The following is a 22,841-nucleotide window of genomic DNA, read 5'->3' on the forward strand; positions in this document are numbered from 1 at the left end:
ACCTTACCGAATGGGAAGACTCTTCAAGGATGAGGATGTGAAAGCATTGTTTTGTGCTATTTTTATTATCCAACCAGATTGGATAAATGAAGCAAGGGATGAAAGGAAGAAGGACAAAGATGTATGGTCACTTATTCAAAAGTTGCAAAAGATCCCAATTCAAACAATATTGCTAGAAATTGAAGAGGAAGGAAAAGTCATATTGGAACCTGGAGTAGTCACAGAAACAAGAACCCGACAGCTACGAAATCGAACAATTTCGGAGTATCTCATCAAGTGGCAGAACTTACCCACTAAAGATTCCATAGAGGAGGACAAAAATTTTATACAAAAGCATCAAGAACTACTCAAGCATTGAGGACAATGTTTTTTGAAGGAGAGGGGCATGTTAGGCCCCTGTACTACTAATGTAACCCCTTATTGTTATTAGTAGAACCCCCTTATTATATTGATGTACCCATGTAGTGCCCATGTTGTTACTGTTGTGCCCCATAGAAGCCCACTATTATTATTATTGTGCCCTTACATTATTATTTTTATTCGGCTCTGATAATATTATGACCCCTTAGACTCCTATATATAGAAACGAGGTCTTTTCATTTGTATCATCCAAGAATTGTTCATTTATGTAATGTAAAGGAGGTTTCCCCCTCGAAGAGGCTAAAGTCTAAGGAATTGATCTATCTTTTCTATCTTTTCTTGAGCTGGTTTCATAACATTTAGTTCCATTTAGTTCCATTTTCGTAATCAAGGCACACTGCATTTGGCTTTCATGTAAGTTTGTATGTAGATTGCGGTCAAGGGGTAGCTCTCGACTAAAATGTTCTTTCTTTCTTCAGTGCATTGTTATGTTGGTCGAATCGATAAAACATGAGACTCGCCCCAAAAATTATGGGGTTTTGCCTGTAGATGGTGTTGTCAGTCATTTTAGGCCCGTTAATGGGCACTAGTGGAACAATGGTAGAAGTGGGCCCATAATGTTCTGTTAGATGTCGGTTGATAGCACGCTTCAAAACTGGTTCCTTATTTGATTGGTTTCTTTTGTAATTTCTTTGACAGGTCTATACAGACCCTTGGAAATGTCATGTTTATAAGTTTCGAGTCTATTTGGGGTGACCTCCAGATCTTGACACACGACAAAATTTTCTTTGTAGAAGCCGAAATATGGTTCTCTAGTAAAGGAAGGAATGGTTGTGGAGGTTGTGGTTATGGGAAAGAGAGGAAAGCCTCCCCTTCTTAGACTAGTCAACCTAGTTCATCTAGGGGGATTGTGCATGGGTGAAAATGAATGTCTTGCATTATTCAGGAAGTCACTCAGGCTTACCAATCAAGCAGTTCGAATCCGGTCAAGCAAATTATCATAGATTGGGAAGAAGAGATACAATGGACTTAATAAAATTGATTTAGAATATTGGCAAACTTTGATTCCTGACCCTGGCCACACCCATGGTAAATCCTCTCAATATAAGCAAATAATCCACCTATTTTAGATGATGAAGACATTCTGGCTAAAGCCTTGGAGCAGTTTCCACCTCATATGCATTTGTCCTCTCATGGACATTTAGATTATACCAAATACTTTCAAAAGATTCAGTTTCAATTGCAGCATCATAATGGTTGGCTCAAGTTCATAGAGCAACACATCCCTTGTATTCCCAAACAGCGATGCCAAGTTCCATTGTAAAGGACCCTGCTCCAGTGGATTCGATTGATGATGAGTAGTGGAAGTGCATCCTTGGTTATAGTTTTGTATGAATTAGTTTCAAATTTTTAGGCATATTAGTAGTTATGTTTATAGGCATCCAGCAAATAGGAAGAACAAATACTCTCAAACATATATATCATGCCTTGTTAGACTTATTATTTTTTGTTTCTAAATGGCATATTTTGTGGTTAGGCGGCCAACATACATGGTTTCCCTCGCAATAGGTTGAGACCACCTAACCTTCAGACATTTGGATGTAATGTGCTTTATGTTAGAAAATTAATGGAAAGGTACCACCAAGCTTAAAAAAGAAAGATTGAACATGTTCATGCACTACATCGTTACCTAATTAACGAGGGCTACATAGTAGCTAGTACCTACCATTTAGTTTAAATATAGCTTAATTAAACTAATGAAAGCTTTGCATTTATCATTTTTTAGTTTAATTAAGCTATATTTAAACTAAGTGGCACATACTAACTATTATGCAATCCTTGTTATACCTCTCGAAAGCAAGTATATTGTAATAAGTTTCGGTCAAAATGCTTTGACTCTTAATTATTTTGCAAAATTTTAGAAACTATTTCCAAAGTTTATTAAACTTTTGGTGAAATTAAATAGTAAACTTATTTTTTTAGAAATTGAAAATTATTTTTTGAATATTTAAAATTTCAATTTCTAATTTCTTATTGGTGGATGACTAATTTTATGTGGCTTTAAATAAAACTTTCAGATTTTAAAATTATTTAATAAAATAATATTTTATTTTCAAGAAAAAAAACAATTGTCATTATTTTTCGAGCTTTTACTAACCATAAAAAGTAGCCAATTAAAAAAAATAAAAGTGACAATGCTCCATATTATATTGATTTTTCTCTTGCTCATTTTCATCATTGAATGGACTTGTTCAATCATTTTCCTCAATAAAATTTACTTATCTTATATATTTTCACAATTCAATTTTATTTCATGACGCAATATAAAAAATAAAATTTAACTCAACAGTACAATAAACAAGATTTCCTCTTTTGTCTCTACAATTTTAATCATAACTTTAAAATATAAAATAAAAAAATAAAATTTATAAATCTTTTCGAGTCAAACTTAACCCTAACTTGACTTTTTATTTTAATATACTAGACATTGTAATTTTTTATATTAAATATTTTGTTACATATGAATTATTTTTTATGCAATTAAGATGGCAAACATACTTCATATCAATCGATTTTTTCTACATAAAAATTCTAAGATAGATTATTTATTTCATATTGAATTAGGATGACTATAGACTTAAAGTTAAATAAATACTTCATTAGAGTAATTAGTTTTTTAAAAATTATTTTATTTTATTTGTATCATATATATACATGATCTAATATAAAAATATTAGACATTGTAATTTGTCTTTATTATTTGGTCCTATAAGATAAAGATGGAATAAAATGTGCACAAATATATTTCATTAAACTCTTAACAAGCAAACAATAATGTTGGGGGCTAATGTTTTATCCAAAATTATCTATGCACATGTCTCTATTTTACTCGAAGCTTATTTAGTCTATTTAATTACTTGCGGTACTCCCCTTTATCATATTCAAATGTGTTTCATTATTAGATTTATTAATTTGTTCAACCATTCAATAATGGTTATCCATTAATTTTTTTTCATAAAAGGGAGTTACATATTGCACTTGCTATAATAAAGTAATATTTATAAGAATATATGTGTGTTTTTGTTTCTAATTATATATATATATATATATATATATATATATATATATATATATATATATATATATATATATATAATTATGGATTTAAGACCTCTTTGGTTTGTTATTTCTTTAGTCATCGGAGAATCCACAGTAAGAACGATTTTCTGCCAACGTTTCGAATCCCAACCGGGATCCATCATCAGGACAACATGAATGCTTTGATAGAAGAAGAGCAGACTATTAGGGTTTAATTTTTCTTTAATCAGGGGAAACCAGCTTCCACTGATCTCCAAACCACTGTCCCTGTTTAGATTCTAGGGGTGTCCATATATAATTATAATTTTTTATAATTAAAATTATTAAAATATGTTTTTAATATAATAAAGTGTCATCTTAAATTGAAAATATGGAAGAAAAACTATAATGCATGAAAATGGAAATAATAGAAAAATGAAAAAATAAAATTTAAATAAAAACTAAAAAAAATAAATTAGTAACTAATAAAAATGAAGAATGTGATTATTGGGGAATTTTTTTCCTATAATGAATAACAAAAGATAATAGAAATGAAGTTATTAATGATAATGATCAAAAGATAATAGAAATGAAGTTATTAATGATAATGATGGTTAAAGTCCAATGAGACCACTACCAAACAATCTCAACTAATCACTTTACAAATAAATAAATTTAAATAATAATAATAAAATAACATAATTTGAATTTACAATATTAAACTATAAATACATGACATAATTTTTTTTGTCAAAACAAATTAATACACCATCAAAACAAAACTGAATACCTAACCATAAAAATATGATAAATAATAAAAAACTTAACATAATTATTATGATTAATTAACCAGATAAAGAAAAGCTCAAGGTTTCAGAAAACAAGCCGAGTATTTCTTTCTTATCTCTATTCTCTGGCAAGTTACCAGCCGAGTCTTTCTTTCTTATCTCTATTCTCTCGCAAGATAAAATCCGCCGAAACTTAGTCCGCTCGAAATCACAATCCCTTCCAATACGTACACCAGAACACCTAACAAGTCTGATTTGGTCTTACAAATTAATATACATTAATAACATTTTGATTTGGTCCAAGGGTGTACATTCTCTTTCAAGAGCTGGGTATCACAAAGCCGCTCACAGGATGATGATCCAAGGGTGTACATTCTCTTACAAGAGCTGGGTATGACAAAGCCGCTCACAGGATGATGATGATTAATAGTAATCTATATAAACCTACATTCAAACAATAACCATTAAGCAGAATTTGTTTAGGGTTTTCATTTTACACATTCTCAGTCCATTCTCGTAGGGTTTAGGGTTTGGATCTCAATTGATTGATTAGAAAGGAATTGAAATTTAGCGAATTCCCTCAAAACATCAGGGGATTCCAACCAGTTTGTTCAATGACAGACAACCTTAAATATTGAAAAAGATTGCTATATCAACGATTCCTGAAGCGAGAGGCAGAGAGAGGTTGAGCGAAATTCGGCAGTCATAACGGGTGTTTTCGTTAAGCTCACACCCCAGCATTGGCCAAGCTATATAGCGTCTTTCAAGGAAAAGAAAAACCTTAATCAGCAGGAAATTTTTGACGCTGATTGACAACAACTTGAGAGAATGGTGTGTAAAAAAACTTGTTGGATAGTTCTAGGGTTTGTTCTTAGCTGTTTGGGTTCCAGTCGGGCCGAAGTCGTTGTAAATCCGATTGAAAATGTAACAAGAATAATGGATCAGGTGACCGAACTGCCTGGCCAGCCAAAAGTTGGATTCAACCATTATGCTGGCCATGTGACTGTGAATGAGCAGAATGGAAGGGCTCTATTTTATTGGTTCTTTGAAGCTATTTCTGAAAAAGAGCAGAAGCCGCTGGTCCTGTGGCTCAATGGAGGTACTCATCCTGTATTTCTATCTTTATTTAACCATGACTGTATCATTCCCTCTTTTCTGGTTATTATCCTACAGAATTTATAGATAAAGCGTTGGCTCGGAATGTCATCTAGCTTCTGTTTATTATATCGTTCAAATTTTGTATAATGAAAGATTATGATGGCTAGGTGACATTGAGAGGCAATGTTTTGAATGCTAAGTTTAATAACCATACCAGGTTTCTGGCCACTCCCATGAAATTTAACTTTATTTATATAGGTTTCTCTCTTTTTAGATGGATAGTAGTTATATTTAAGGAAAACTCATTAATATTTAAGTGAGTTAGTTATTTTTTAATGTAGAAATAGTTATTTTTCTTTATTTCCCAACTTACATTTACTAAAAGTTATATATATATATATATATAATTATAGCTGTTTCGTTTTTAATTGCATAAATAAATTAAATATTTTTAAAATTTCTAACCCTTTAAATTTTATAAATTATATATAAAACTATTATTGAATTTTAAGTAAAATTGATTTAAATAACAAAAAAAATACTTTAATCGTTGACTATATATAATATGCCTGCCATGAGGTTTACGAAAGATAAATGGTAGATCCGTGAGATTGATAGGCAACATTTGAACGATAAATTTTTTAGACCCTAAGATGGGATCATTCCAATGAATAATCAGATTCTTATTTATGTATACTTCTTGCCAAATTTGTGTAGGATGGGGTCACTCCAATGAATAACCAGATATGTATACTTCTTGCCAAATTTGTGTTAGAATTGATGTGGTTGGTTTTTAATGTTTGAATAGATTTATTATTTTTTAAAATTGATGGAGACTAGAATTTTGCAGATTATATAGCAAATTTAAGATCTCAAAACTTTTTAATTAATTTTAGTTAAACTTGGCCAGGAAAAAGTCAAAAAGTTGGTTTAAATTTGCTTAAAAATTCTTGATGGGGAAATTGTATAATCTCACATCTTGAAAATTTTCAAAAAATAAATAATTTAAATAAATAATTTATATATTAAAAATATAATTTAGACACAGTATTTTATATATATATATATATATATATATATACTTTTCATTATAATAAATTAAAGTACAATTATATTTTTAAATATTATTAATTAAATTTAAAATATATAATTTAATTGATTTAATAGTGAAAATGATGTATTACAAATTTAAATTTAATTAAATTTTAAGCATAATTAACATTATTATTATTATTGCTTAATACTGGTATGTCATTATCATTAACCAACTAATTATCAAAAAAAAACTTTGATATATTAAAATATTTTTTTAATTTCTCTTTGATGTTTATATAACTTCTAGATGTTAATTTTTCATCTTGTATTTAGATAAAAATATCGAAGATCTAAGTTGTATGGATGTTTACTCATGATGAATGTTTTTAAACTTGTATTTTTGGGCGGAGAAGTGTAAACTTCACACCACAATAGTGCAGTACAGATTACAGGTGCAATACAGATTACATTGCTGTTATTTTTTAATGTTCATAACATAATTTGAACTGCCATTGTTTCTCGTTCCATACAATATACATAAACCAGCATGCAACTCAGCCATGAGCCCTTATCTGCTTGCATTTAAGAGTCCAGCCTTATTTCTCGTAATGATATATGAATTTGACATAGTCCGAACATTTAGTGATATTTTATATCAATTCTGGGCTCTCAGGTCCTGGGTGTTCTTCTGTGGGATATGGAGCAACAGAGGAGGTAGGACCTTTCCTTGTGGACCCTTCCGGCGCTACCCTTTCCTTCAATGAATACGCCTGGAACAATGGTTTGATTTTCTCTGTTTTTCTTTGCTGCCATTTCGGTTTTTCTTTGCATTTTCATTTTGAATATAACTTCAACCTTTGAAATCGAATATTAATGTCAGACTAAAACTCTCTGCAGAGTCCAACTTATTGTTTGTAGAATCGCCAGTTGGAGTAGGGTTTTCTTATTCTAACACAACATCAGATTACGATAAGCTTGGCGACAACATGACTGGTAACCTCTTATTCTAATTTCTATTATCCAGGCTTGGAATAAAATTGATGTGAACACCGATGATAAGACTGTTTTGAACATCACTTCAGGTACAGACACATTTGTTTTTCTTCAAAATTGGTTTTTAAGGTTTCCCGAATACAGACAACGCGACTTTTACATAACAGGAGAGAGCTATGCAGGCGAGTAAATTTAACTTTGATTAGTTAATTAAACTTCACAGTGCATCTCCATAACTCATTGAAATTTACTGTTATTTGAGGCAGGTAAATACATACCAGAACTTGCAGAGATCATTACTGATTTCAACAACAATACGCTTTCTCAGAATGAGCAGATCAACCTCCAAGGTTTCATGGTAAAATAATGGCAGTCAATGGTTCTAGTTTTCTCATACAATAATTAGTGCAGAGTTAACCATCATGTATATTTGGGCTTTTTTCTGGGTCAGAGTTCTGTTGCAGTGGGCTGCCCGCCCTTTTCAAGGTAGAATAGATTAGCTGTCAAAATTATTCACCTGCACGGAAAGCAAAAAAACACTGAGCTGCAGAGTAATAATGCCCTATTATGCACATATACATTGTTGGATCTGTGTACATTTGGTGTTTCTGCATCCAATCAATGTATATGCATACATATATGACTGAGCTTATTAATGAGATATTATGAATTTTCAGTGTGTTCTTTTTTTTTTTTTGGGAAGTTTTTGGGTAGGTTTTTTCAATCTAATTTTTTTAAAATCCAATAAAAAATTATTGAAGTCACAAGTTTGATGGGTAATCATTTTACAATCCAAATGTCCTAAGGTTTTTTTAGGATACTGAATTTATATATACAACCAAAAACATAATTTAAATAACATAAATCAAAATTTCCCTTCAAAATTTTCAACCAAATTTTAAAAAACCCAAAAAATCGCACTAAAGTCAACTCCTTTTTCTCTGAACTGGGTATTAGATATTTGTATATATTTTAAATTATCCATTTTAAAATATTTTATAAATCTAATGAATATCAATAAAATTAACTATTTGAAAATCAATTACTATTAATTTCAGTCCTATCAATCTACAATATTTAGAAATTTGCAATCCAATTAAATTTAAGTAACACATTGTAGTATTTTTAAGTATATACATCAAATCATCTTAAATTCAAGTGATCTGATGTATATGCTCAATAACCCAACAATGTATAACCTAAACTTAACCTAATTGCAGATGCCCAAATATTCCAAACAGACATAAGCAAAATCAAACATATAATTCAATTCACGTCTTGCAACACTTGATCATGGACATCTACAACTGCCCCATTTCCGGCACCCCTTGAAGATAGCCATAACCATTCCACCCTGGATCAGTGTCGATTTAGGGCCATCCTTTAACACCGACCCTCCAGAAGAGATAAACGAGCAGGATTAGAATCATGAATGGGCTAGTCATTCAAAGTTTTTCCTCGGGGTTAATATTTCATTATTTAAACCTTTGCTACACCTTCCAACCTGCAGCAGGGATGGCCTGCCCCCATTCTGAGACTTTGCTGCAAACACTGAGCTGCAGAATGTTAACGCCCTATTAAACACATACACATGGTTCGGTCTTTGTGTATAGGTTATTTCAGAATATACATCCAATCTATATATGATTCTGAGCTGAAGGCACCCGGCGTTCATGATATGACAGCTGGGGCGGATGGCTTTCACTCCCTCGGTCGATCTCTGCTGAGGACCTCTCTTTTCGGCGATATATTTGACGGCTTTGCTGTATTATTAGCTGGCTTCGGCCGTATTTCTGTCTGGCTTCGGCCTTATTCTGAGTGGCTTCTGCCATATTGTACTGAGGGCTTCTGCCATATATATGGATTTCTCTCTGAAAAAAAAAACTCTAAGCTGAAGAGTATCAATAACCTATTATGCAGGGATATATATTATTGTGAGGTTTTTGGGTATAGATTGTGTCAATTTTATATTTATCATAGAATTTCGAATATTTTAGAAATTTAATAGACATTATTGTTGGAATTTAGATTAGGTCACTTTATAGATTTTGAAATATTCTAAAAATTTGAAATATTCTAAAAATTTGATAGATATGAAAAAAAGGGTTATTTGATTTAACTTAACTTATATCCGTATCAATTTTAAAATCTGCAATCCAGTTAAACTTCACCAATGATCTCTTTCCGGTGGATAAACAATGTCCCAAATGAAAATCCTGGTAAATTTTGAATTTCTTTCCTAACGTGTTTAATATTTTAGTATTAAACCTTTGTTAGACCTTCCAACCTGCAGCAGGATGGCCTGCCCGTTCTGACACATTGCTGGTAAAGAAAAAGCCCTAACATACATGCTGGTGAGTGACCAATGGCATGATAATTATACATGTGAAGTCTTTTTCAAATTTTTAGGTGGGCAACGCATTGACACATGACGGCTATGACTGGAAAGGTAACATGGACTACGCATGGAGTCATGGAATTATATCCGAGGAGACTTACCAAGTCATCTTATCCAACTGCGATTTCTTGGGTAACGATACATGGGACAATGAGGATTGCAAAACGGCCGTAGACTTAACGTTGGCCAACTATGATCAGGTTGATAGATACAGTCTCTACACACCCAAATGCTTGATAAATGCTACCGATGGAAGTGCGACCGCAACAAATGCTGTAAGTAATAACACTCACGCACCAATGCAAATTAAAGGAATTTAAAATAAATTCATTTTAATAGAAATTTAGCGGAAGGGGACAGGAGAAAAAAAAACACTTAACTTCTATAAGATGTTTTTAGTTTTTGAATATGTATTGGAATTTATTTGTGAAATGAATTTTAATGCGAGTATTTCAGAAAAATATATTTAAAAATTTAATATAAATTACAGTAACTTTAATTTAAAAAAATGTTTCTCATTTTTGTTTTATAATTTCATTTTTTTTTTAAATGATTATTATTTTATGAACATGTTTTTTTTTTAATTTATTAAATTTATATTAATTTATACCATAAAACTTTTTATCTTATTTAATTTTATATCGTTCAGTAATAAATATTTTTATTTTATTTTATTTTGATTGTAGGTTAGAGATAATGTGTATAAGGAATGTTTATATGATTTTGTATATTTCTGATTTTATATATGTTAAGTTGGTTTATTTTTAATGGATTAGAGAAATGATTAGTATTTTTCTCATTTAAATTTTAAATTATAGTATTGAATTTTTATTAAATATATTGTTGATGATGATGATGGTCAAACATTGGTCTATCGGACCTCAAGAAACAAATTATTTATTTTGATTTAAGATTTTATTCCTATGCTCAAAAAGTTTGGAGAGAGAGAAGCCTCTGACTGATTTTGACATTGTAAAAGACTAGGAACTTCAATATTGTAACAAAGATTGTGAAATTGAGATCTAATGTGGTTGTACACGGGGCACTCTTAAGAGGAAATGGTGTTATAATACCTTTAAACTTTATTTAATTACTTTTAAATATATTTTTTTTCAAATATAAAAATATTTTTACAAAAAAAATAATATAAAATGTTTAATTTATATATATTATTTTTTATAAAAAAAATAAATATATATTATTTTCATACTTATAAATATATATATATAGATAATTCAATATCTACATTTATTTAGTAATCATTTTACCTAATTTTAAATCTATTTTTTTAAATAATCATTTAAACTAAATAATTTATAAATGAAAACCAATATATATCCTATATTCATTATTATATATATATATAAACCAAATAATACCCAACAATCATAATTTTGCCTTGTAAAATATCATGATTCTACATATTTTTATTTTATTTATATAAGTGAATAAATTTCTTATTTAAATTTAATACAATAATTAAAAAAAACCATTATTCTTTCTCCCACATTACGTATATTTTAATATCATTTGAAAAAAATAATTCTGCTTATCCACGTTAACATCACTGGGATATACTTTTTTTTTTACTGGATATAAAATATCTTGTTTCATCCTTCACAGTTTAAGACTTTAGAGTCTAAGAGGAGGCCGAGGGCTATGCTGGGATCAACTTATGATCCATGTCTGGATAACTATGCAATCAAATATTATAATACACAGGCCGTTCAAAGGGCACTCCATGCCGACCTAGGTACAGGTCAGGACACCATACAATGGATTCCCTGCAAGTAAGAATTATGTCAAGTCAAACTCAAATATTTTTATATACAGTTGAAAAATTTAACTCAAATATTCATATATACGTTGGATAATGAAAATTCTTAATCACATATTTCAAATTTTGCAGTCACTCCATCCTTAACCACTGGAACTGGAACGAAACCCCGTACTCCGTGCTGCCCAAATATCAAAAACTCATAGCAGCAGGCCTTCGCATATGGGTATACAAGTATGTAAGCATTCCCTTACTAAACTTAATTTACTGTCAATTTAAGGAATATTTCAGACTCCCATGAAGTACATTAGTTTTTGTTACTATCCAATTTTAGAATGTTTCCCAAATCTACAATCTAGTTTCATCCAACACCTTGCTTTTTTCACTGCAACAAATGCCTGTGAGCTAAAGGTTGAATATATGATGAATTTTTTTTTGTGTATTGGAAATGTTGCAGTGGTGATACTGATGGCCGAGTCCCGTTAATATCGACCAGATATGCTATAGATGAACTTAATCTCACCATCAAAGCATCTTGGCAACCTTGGTTTCATGAACAACAGGCAACAATCTTTTATAAGTTTTTTATTTTAATTTTTTTAAGAAAGCAATATCTATCATAGCTTAGTTGTTTAGAGGTAGTGGAGGGATTACTTGCTGTTGCTTCATCTTAAATAATATTTCGAAAATGTTATTTTCATTTGTCGTAATCTTAAACCTATCTAACAATATTTAGCTTTCATAACTGAATTTTATTCCAATAAAAGTAAACCTTTGGGGCAAATCTCTTGTACGTATAACAGCTTTATTTATTGCAGATTACGTTGTATTAATTTATGTAGGTGGCTGGATGGACTCAAGAGTATGAAGGACTGAGATTTTCAACGTTTTATGGTGCCGGGCACACTGTGCCTATTTATGACCGCAGTAGTGCTCTTGCGTTTTTCAGGGCATTTCTTTTAGGGATACCTTTGCCCGATAAACGATAAGGCAGTCCAGTTGATATTACTCAGTGACGAACAGACAGATATTTCATTTGGTTTAAATATTTTTTATTCAGAATAAATACCTAAGTTGTAGGGTTGGCGTTCAGCCCTCAATTCAGTTGTGTTTCAATTTGAACGATCGGACCATCCAACTAAATTTTTACCAGCTGGCCTGAGAAGGTATCTCCATTTGTTCATCTGTTTTACTTTCAATGAGTTATTTCACAATCTTGATGTGAAAAATTATATCATACTAATTTTCAATATCGTTGGAATTTTGTAGGTGTGTATTCGATTGAATCCAATGAATTCAAATATATAAGAAAGAAAATTTTGTTACTCTCTTACGCATTTACATATATCATGTTACATTTTAAATTTATAAAATTAGTGAAAAAAATTTAAAGCTATCTTCAAATAAAATAGCTTTCCATTACCTTGGTTGTCATTAAGTGTAGTTTGGCTTCAGCCTTTCAATAAAAAGTTTGTGGTAGTATTCAAAATAGAGGTTATTTTCGAATAAAATTAGTGAAAAAAATTTAAAGCTATCTTCAAATAAAATAGCTATCCATTACCTTGGTTGTCATTAAGTGTAGTTTGGCTTCAGCCTTTCAATAAAAAGTTTGTGGTAGTATTCAAAATAGAGGTTATTTTCGAATAAACTAGCTTTTCAGGACCATTGTGATGGCTTGAGTTCTTCAATAAAAGGTTTGTGGTAGTATTTTTGAGTTCTTCAATAAAACGTTTGTTTTTGTGATTTATTCTGTACAGCTGATCTATTATGGATTTCCTCTTTCTTTTTCTTTTTTTTTTTTCCTTCGCCTAATATTTTGTAGTGCTCTATTCTAGTTGTCTAACCAGTCTAACCTTGATATGACATTAACATTGATTTAGCCTTAAGGCTCACACGATTTGAGGACCTCACTTTGAGGATCGTGACATTTGACCTTACTGTTAGTGGATGTGATGATTATGTTGGTTTTGTAGATCATTTTATGATTTAGCCTTAAGGCTCACACATTATTCTTTGAGGAACTCACTTTGGGGATCGGGACATTTGACCTTACTATTAGTGGATGTGATGGTTATGTTGGTTTCATAGATGATTCTACAGTGATGACAGTTGTGTTGGATATGTATATTGTCTATTGATGTTATGATGATGATATCATTGATGGATATGTATGTTTTCTACTAATGTTATGATGATGATAGTTGTGATGGATCTATTCATTATGTTGGCTACACACTAGTTCTGATGCACCATGAACAACGAAGTGATGCTTATGTCATGTTGATGATATAATATATATTATTACGATAGTGACTACCACTATGAAACTTTTTTAATAATAATTATTGAGAATGACAGGAAACCACTTGATGCACTCGCATGTGATGAGTCTACATCTGGTTTGATGGAAATGAATATTTTGAAATTTCAAAGTTCTGTTTCAATCTTGCTATAAATTATAGTGACATGTTAGTGGGTGCAGGCACATGTTAGTTGCCTTTCCGAATGACTCACACATGCGTGATTGTCTTCTACAAACAGATGGAACTGCATGGGAGGGGTGGGACAGTTTCTTTGATTTCACCCGCTAGTAGTCCCACCGTGACTTGGGATGGAAGTATTGGGGTTCCTTCACCTTGAAGATCATGACGTCATGGGGGCAGGTCCCAAATTGGTTCGATCACGATGATTTCACTTAGGGGTGTGCATCAAGGAGGATTCCTTGATCCCCAACACCATTAGTCTCGCTACAGAAGGCAACACAAGAGATGATAATGTATATGTCGTTCCACCTAAATTTTTCCCTCATAGCTACTAGATGCTTGAAGGGCATGTGAAGTCGCACCGTTAGAACTTCAAGGGAAGCTATTGAAGCGCACAATGAACTTGACAGCCTTGGAATCACAAATAAACGGTTAGGTGTTGCACCCTTGGAACATCAAAAGGAATTTCTTGAAGGGAACAACCAACTTGGCACCATTGGCATAAAAAAAATACTAATAAATATAATCAAGATATGAAAATCCCTACTAATTCACATGAGGTTGCAAATGAGGTTAGAATTAAAAATGAAGTTAGAATTAAAGCAATTAAATGAGGAATAAGCTTGGGTTAAATGGAGAATAGGAAGAAATAAAAACATTGTACCTTGAAAACTCTACCCTTCCCATATTGGAAAATATTAGGTAGATAATGTACATAAGTATTTTAATTAGGTAAAAGGGGAAAGAGGAACATAGAGTTGATTATAAAAAAATTAATCCTGAAATAATAAAATTCATTAGGAAAAGTGGGTGGTGAATTGAAATAAATTTTAATAAATTAAAATGAGAGAAATTTAGAAAACATCCTAGTGGCAAGAGCCAACAAAAGAATATTCATCTAAGACACAAATTGAGTTAAATTAGGAGGTAGTTACCGGATAAAATATGAGACCACTCAGTTGACTTCAGTAATGAACACAAATTAAGGAGTAGAAAGGGGAATCATGAGACAACCAAGAGAAGAAATAGAGAATTAAGGAATAGAAAAGAGAATCAAGAGACAACTACAAAGTTTCTTTGGGGTGAGGAAAAATATAATTTTCTAATTGAAATTTAAGTATATGATTTTGGAGAGTCTTGCTTAGGGTATGACACATGGGTGGGTAAATAATCAAACTTTGGAATTAATAAAAATAAATAATTGTGAATGAAGTGTTAAGTGTCACTTATGAAGGGGCAAGCCATGGGAGAAGGGACTTTTGGGTTACCCTATTGTTGGATGGATGAGATACATAGCGACTACGAGCTATAGTAGTAGTTGTGTTTGGTGAGGTAGAGGTCCTTACAGAGAGGACTTTTGAGCCAAGGAGTGTTCACCACTATCAACTATCACACTTCCTCCATTGTACAACGTCATTGCAGCTCGAGGTCCATGACGAAGAAGAGTACCCAAGGAATAGGCTGGGAGGTCAATGGGTGGGTCATTACATTTGGTCAAACCACATCAACATTTACACTTTGAGGCAGACCACAACAAAGAAGTGCAAATAGCGGCAAGGTCAAGATTAATCTCCACTTCAAGGTGAACGGTACAAGTTGTATTCATGAGATTCTTCTACATAGTTTTGTTGTATTTATAGTTACTAGAATGTGGAATTAGATGATAGGTAAAATACATTGCAAATTATGAACCCTTATACATTATGCTTTGTATTATATGATTTTGGTATGGATCTTATTAGTAATCTTTAATTAAATTGAAATTATGAATTTATTTATATTTATATTTCCAACTTAATTGCATTATTTATTTCTCTTTAAAAGAAATAGTGTCATAAGGAAGCTCTGTACATTTAGCATGAGAGCCAAATTCAGCCTCTAAGACTCAAGGACCCTTTCTCGTAATGATTGTTTGCACAAAGAAAAGCCAGAATTGTTAGTTTTTCCCTTTCGGTTTCCTCGGTAATTTGTGTTTATGCTATGGTTAATTGTTATGTCATTGTATTGATCTGCTTAAATACTTATTGCTCCTTGATAATTAATTCCAATGATAGTTTATCTGGTGTTGTAAACGAGGTTGATTAAGAGGCTCTCCGGTGAACTGGGGCAAGGAATCTAGTTTGGAAACCAATTAATACTTCGATCCCACATCATTTCGATTAAGGATGTATAACAACCATATCTAAAATTAACAACGACATAATCCAGTAGCTACGGCCACCTACCTCTATCATCTAACTGAAGCATTAATAAAAATAAAAATATTCTACAATTTATTCATACACAATCTTATCTTGACTTCCGATATCATGTGATCTTATTTGGCATTGAATAGAGGCTTCTTGTAGTGGTTAGTGGCGCATTTTTTGATCCCAAAACAAGAAGAATCCCTGAAGAAGTTGCGTGGCGATTCGCGATTCCGTATTCATCCTCATCTAATGTGATTGAAGTGGAAGTTAATAACAAAAAGAGATCTCGAACAATCATCCCCGAAACAGTTGCACGGGGATTCGCGATACCCGTCTTCATCCTCATCTAATGTGATTGAAGTTGAAGTTAATATCAAAAAGAATTCTAAGTGTTTGCCCAGTGGCGTTGCACAGCTAAACTGATTTAGTGCACACATGCCTTGACTGACAGTTAGCTATACGTAGTATATATATGTTCATTTATAATGACAATTAATTGTTACCATAGAGCAATGCGTTGAGCGTTTAAATCTTATGTTTTTTTAGTATCAAAAACTCCCAGATATTTAAAATTTTGAAAATAGAAAATATCTTAAATTTCCAAACAAAAAAAATTACCAAATTTTATTAAAATCTAGCCAAAAAAATCTATATATCAATTTTTGATTCGTTCTATCCACCAACGATTATCGTGTCAGCATGTTCAGATTCAACTTCGGTTCATCCCACATGCCAGTTCATTTTAAATGGAATGAATATCCAATTAAATTCATTGCAATAAAATAAAAGTTAAATATTAAAAACTTCTCATAAATCAAAATTATACGCTTGGAGATCTAACCGTGAGCGTCTAGACCAGATTAAGGCACCATATTCTTTATCAGGTATGAGTGTTTAATGTACATAAGCACTTAGTCTTTCGCTTGACATATTGGACGGTCATATAATTTAACATTTATGAAGTTAAAGTTAGTTTTTTTAAGGTTAACTAAGTTAAGGAGAGTTTTTGAGATATATTGTTTCTTTATTTCCTTGATGTATTTGGTCTTTTCACTACTACATGTAGGGGGTTTTAAGATAATATTTAAGACAATATTTGAGTCAATTGTCTTAACTTAAGACAAAAAGAAACTTGTGTATTGTCTTAAATATTGTCTCTAAGCCGGTGTCTCAAAATATAATGTCTCAAAAATTTGTCTCTATAAGGACAATATAGAACACATTATTATTGTCTCTATAAAGACAAGAATTATTGTCTATTAAGAGACAATTTGATTTGTCTCTCTAGAGACAATATAAAAAATTATTTAAAAGAATAAATAAAATCATTTTGAATGTTCTTTCAAACTAGTTTCACATTCAAAGTTCACAAATAGTACTCGTGTATGAGAGAAACCACCACAGAAATTGTTGTTTGATAGAAACCAGTGCATATGGGTTATTAATATTACCTTTTTTAGCAAGAGGGGATTCAATTCATTACTAAATTTACGCTCAAGTTTTACTTTGTGTTCCAACAAAACTTGGCACCCCTGTAAATCTGTAGGTTTACTCTGTCAATTAAATAATAACAAGCTGTGTGTGTGGAGCGCTCAGTCCAGCATTCACATTTCCACACAAGTAATTACCAACATCACAATGCAGTATTCCATGCGTGACGTGGTTTTCTTCCAACAGACATGAAGACTAGCAACACTTCAGAAAATATTGCTCAAGCATTAAACATGTCAAACCAACAGCAGATAAAATGTGATGCTTAAGCAATAAAACGACATAGAACTATTTCCTTCAAAGCCAAAATTACCCAGCATTGGCATGAATATAAGTGATAAATATATAAAAGTGAGGACTAACAATTCATGTTGGAACACTCCTATAAAATCTAAATCACGCCAGCATTAATACAGAGCAGAAAATGCTTTCCTCCAAGACCACATGAGTTTAACATGGCCACCCATATATAAATGCAATGTCCAACCAGCATATTTAATTACTGTCAACTTTTCACAGACAACATACCCACAAGAATACCTAGGCAGGCTTGATAGCCACAGTTATCACCTACGTAAACCAATTTCAAAGTTAAAATAAATCCTCAGACATCGCCAGAATTTTTAGAGAAAGTTTTAACAAGCCATAATATATTACAAGCAACAATCATCGCAACTAGAATTTCCCCCAACAGTACACAACGAAAGGCACTTGAGCATTCTTGAAATATTTGAAGAGTACAAAAAGTTCTTGTGCAAAATGTGCAAGAGTATATAACGGAAAAAACTGTCTTAGCATATAAAAATAAATCTGTAATGGAGTTGAACTAAGATAGCTTAGCCAACTCCACTGATGAAAACATCTGCACAGTACCCAAATCACATATAGGGAGATGCGATAATGCTATTCTAAGCCCCAAATACAAATCAGAATTAAATGTCGGAACTCAAGAGCAAACTCCAATGATACAAAACTAATTGAATCTGCCAATCCCTAAATATGCAAAAGCATCTTAGCAAAGCTATTCAAAAGCATCATCATTGTCATCTGAAAGGGGTTGGGCTGCAGCTGCTACAAGTTCTGCCTCGTACCTGACAACATAAAAGATTGTAAGCCAAAGTTTCAATCTTTTAGAAATGGAACAAATTATTTCAATAAAAGTTAACAAAAATTAATAAGAAAATAGCATTCTACTTATTGTTGCTGGGTTGCAAGGTCTATCTGAACCTCAGGAGGAGCAAGAGTAGGTGACTCCACAAAATGAAGGTTTGGATCCCTATTAAAATAACCCATTATAGAATCAATGCAATTTTTTTAATATAAGATTAAAGGCTCACCCTGAGAGCTTCCGTGCCAAGTACAGGAATGGCTTCTCAAAGTTATAGTTACTTTTTGTAGATATCTCATACTACTGAAGATTCTTCTTTCTATGAAAGGTAACTTGCTTAGCTTTCACTTGCCTATTCTTCACATCAACCTTGTTTCCACAAAGAACAATAGGAATGTTCTCACACACCCTGAAATTCACAAAGATATTTAGCTAATCGGTTCACACAGTTGTGCCACCACACAATTAAGGAACCTTCATTTCTACTTAGAGATCCAACCCCTCTGCAAAAGAGATACCTGCAAAGATCTTTGTGCCACGTTGGGACATTCTTGTAAGTCAATCGTGCCATAACATCAAACATGATAACTTCACATTGCCCACGAATACTGCAATAAACAAAATCTCAATCAGTAAATAAGAAGGAAACAAATAAATAGAAGTGGAAAAACAAAGAACCCTCGCCAATTCAATCAGGAAAATTCCAACAAAAACAAAAAAAGCAAACCAGTATTGATCAAAAAAACCAATAACACAGTCTCTTTATAAATTCATAATTAAACTAAACTAAAATTCAAATAAATATAAGTGGAAAAATACAGAACCCTCGCCAATTCAATGAGTAAAATGCCAACAGAAGCAGGAAAAGTAAACTAGTATTGATCAAAACAACCAATAACACAGTCTGTCTATAAATTCAAAATTAAATTAAATTAAAATTCAAAATAAAGAGACATAAACGAGTAAAATAGAGTGCTGATAAAAAGGAACCAAAAAAGGGCTCATAGTTGCTCCATTGTCATTGGTATTGAGGTTAAAAGTTTTTGCTACTGAGCCCACACTACATACATATCAACACGGGAAGATAGAATTGATAAGTCAAAAGTTCTCTTAGGATCGATCCAAGTTTAAATCCATGTAGGACCTTTTCAAACAAAAAGTTGAAAAGGCACCTCAAAAGCTCAAATGTACAGTGCTCCAATCAACAGGTGTCTACTACACCTGCAGAGGATGACAACAAACACTATTTTCATAAAGTCCCAAGAGACCACTCCTCTACCAAAGGATCCAACAAAGAGAATTATGACAAGGCATGGTTAAGATTCTTCATATTAAGGAAAAGATTCAGTTCCTAGAATCCCAAAAAATAAGTATAAGCAATTAATGGTGATTGAATCTCCTAGAGTGATTTAATCAAAAAATTGATTGTAAGAAGGTAAGGAGAAAGAAAGGGGAAATAGCAAGATTTCCCTTAAGGCTTAAGGCATTATATTATCTTTCTAATTTACACAACCCAAGTCTGGAACTGATTCACTTGAATGCTGATCCTCTGCCTTTTAAAACTGAAACTATTTAAATTTTTCCTTGAAACTTTATCAACTTAATAAGGCAATCTCTGCCACCTATGTTAGACAACTCTCATTTACAAAACTTCCACCATCAGTCAGGGATTTGGATTTCTCTAGTACTGGCAGAACATCTTTTTCCAAGTCTGATATGTCCATGCGCTACAACTCTGCACATTTCAATCCTAACATTGCTAATTAATAATTATAATGCCTCCTTAAGAGGCCAATCTCCAGCATTACTGTCCAGAATTTGTTGAAATCAGTCATTTTCAATTACTCTTTCAACTGCATGTGTCAGAGTGATGGGTGGTTTTGCTATCTGCAATTGCAGAAATAATATTCCCAGAGCATAGAAATCAGACATGGGTACACAGATACCAGTCCTTTAGTTTTCTGGATCAATATAACAAAATGTACCTGCAGGGATGGTGTCTTTGTATTCTGTTACCCTGGTTGTAGTGTTTGTAGGCACAAGCCTAGCAAGACTCACATCACCAATCTTGCTAATAAATTGTGGTCAAGCAAGATATTAGCAGGCTTCAAGTCATGATGAACAATCGGCTTTGGCTTGGCACTGTGATGAAAAATCCTGTAAATGCCACTTCCCAAGCAACACTGAAGCATGAAAACCATGCAAAGGGAGTATTTTTGCCTTTGCAGTATAGACAATCTTCTAGGCTATCATTTGCCATATATTCATAGACCCAACACCCATGCTTAGGACAAGCTCCAAGAAAAAGTAGCAAAAGTTGAAATTGTTGTTGTATTTCTTGAGCTGCTGCACTTCTAAGAACTTTGATGGCCACTGTGGTATGTTGCAAACTTCCCTTGTGGACTGCAACAACCTCCCTCTCCTATCTTGAATGATTCAGATGAAAAATTTGTGGCAGATTAAATTTCTTCTATTGAGTATATTTTGTATCCTTGATGAGTAGATGCATGTGCTTCCTATGCTTTCCTTCTCCCTTCTGTCCTTTGGAGAGCTAGTTCATTGGATTTGATCTTTTTTTATTTAGTGATTCTTCCTAGGCTACAACAAACATACCTAGAGTATGATTGTGTTCAAGCCTTAACCTTCTAGCTCAATCATAATGTTTTTCTAGATCTGTGACAAAGGTTCATTCACTTTCTCTAATGTAGATGCTATTTCATAATCACATGAGACGTTGTCATTTTCATGACCACCTCTCATGTTGTTAGAGAAAATAGTTGTCTTGAGAGAGCTCAAATTGTTTCTATATGAACTGCAACTGGAATGATCTCTAAAATATTCTAAACTGCCAGTTTCGAACGTTGTAGATGAAGCTGGGTGAACTGAAGCCAACATGCCTTGTGATATTTTATATACAACACAAATACTTGGGGCATTTTCCTTAATAGTTGCTGTTACATCAATGCCCTTGAATCAATGAAGTAAACAATGAAACCAATCTTCTTAAGCTTCTCCACCTCAATAATGTTTTGGCCAACAAAACATCAACGTCAACATCTCTAAGATGAGGGAAGCATGACAAATGCATTTTCCTTATTTTCGCTCAGAGTTGTTGTCTCTGTATCAAAACTGGGCTCTAAAAGATGCCCATACCCAATCTGCAACTTGACCTTGCACACATTGAATCTACGGCCAAATCAATACTTTATAAGGCATCTAAGATTGATTTCTATTTTTCGTAAATAAATCTAAATACCCTTTCATGTTGTATATACAAGATCTGTGTGATAAAGCTATGGTAGTTGAATAGATGCGATGGATCTGGATTGGGGCACTCTACATATTTTAACCCTTTCTCTATTGACATTGCAAGTTTATACTTGTGTGATTCTCCTCACCCGTCTAGTGTTATTGGCCACAATATTCTTGGCATGATTTGTCTTCCTTTGAGTGCTACAGGTCCAGAACAGTGGAAATTAAGGCACCTCTTAACCAATATTACAGGCCTGTATCTTTTGAGACCTAATGATTCAACACCAGAAACTATTCCATAGCAAACCTGCTTTCACAATCCTCGATCCAAAACTGGTGTGATTTACACATGAATTGGAGTTTAGCTACAATGTTCTCAAAGAAGTTTATTTTTGGCATCATATTTATCCAAATTCTAATCTATTGCCAGGAAATTCATCCAAATTGTTGACTATCACCCAAAGAATCAACGATGTCAATCAAAACAATCAGGAGATTGTCGTGGAGTTAGCTTCCTCAATAGTAATAGCACCATAATCGTTTCTTCATGAAAGGTGTGTGTAAGCTTCCGCAAATAATAATGCAACGACTATGAATGCAAGAATGCTCGCATTCAGGGTTCAGAATCTGAAGCTAGATAAGGTTGCATATTAACATGAACAATAGCAGGTAAAGGATATGCCATTGTTTCTCCAGAGCCTATATCAACAATACTAATCAAATTTCGTTCTTTGAAAGCCATGGGCTGCAAATACTATTCCATTGTAAGGATATCAACACCCATAGCACAT

The 22,841-nt window shown here is 32.5% G+C and overlaps 1 protein-coding gene across 1 annotated transcript; it reads left to right on the forward strand.

The window, feature by feature from the left end:
- Positions 1–5,162: 5,162 nt before the first annotated feature.
- On the forward strand, positions 5,163–12,516 carry LOC149209561 (serine carboxypeptidase-like 32). The gene is made up of 10 exons (XM_089398671.1): positions 5,163–5,325; positions 7,033–7,140; positions 7,257–7,352; positions 7,442–7,530; positions 7,615–7,710; positions 9,762–10,025; positions 11,374–11,540; positions 11,660–11,761; positions 11,985–12,090; positions 12,370–12,516. The coding sequence occupies exons 1-10, from the start codon at positions 5,163–5,165 to the stop codon at positions 12,514–12,516; spliced, it is 1,338 nt and encodes a 445-aa protein (XP_089254797.1).
- The last annotated feature ends 10,325 nt before the right edge of the window (positions 12,517–22,841 follow it).

This window comes from Pinus tabuliformis, chromosome 1_2 (assembly GCF_031772625.1).
Source record: "Pinus tabuliformis cultivar Carrire ecotype Pingquan chromosome 1_2, CPIR1, whole genome shotgun sequence".
NCBI classification, from domain to species: domain Eukaryota; kingdom Viridiplantae; phylum Streptophyta; class Pinopsida; order Pinales; family Pinaceae; genus Pinus; species Pinus tabuliformis.

What these genes read in the sequence shown, in the direction of transcription:
- LOC149209561 (XM_089398671.1), top strand. Translation starts at nt 5,163, where the DNA reads ATGGATCAGGTGACCGAACTGCCTGGCCAGCCAAAAGTTGGATTCAAC. An exon ending in GGTCCTGTGGCTCAATGGAG is followed by an intron (nt 5,326 to 7,032) that starts GTACTCATCCTG and finishes CTGGGCTCTCAG; the next exon opens with GTCCTGGGTGTTCTTCTGTG. An exon ending in TGAATACGCCTGGAACAATG is followed by an intron (nt 7,141 to 7,256) that starts GTTTGATTTTCT and finishes AACTCTCTGCAG; the next exon opens with AGTCCAACTTATTGTTTGTA.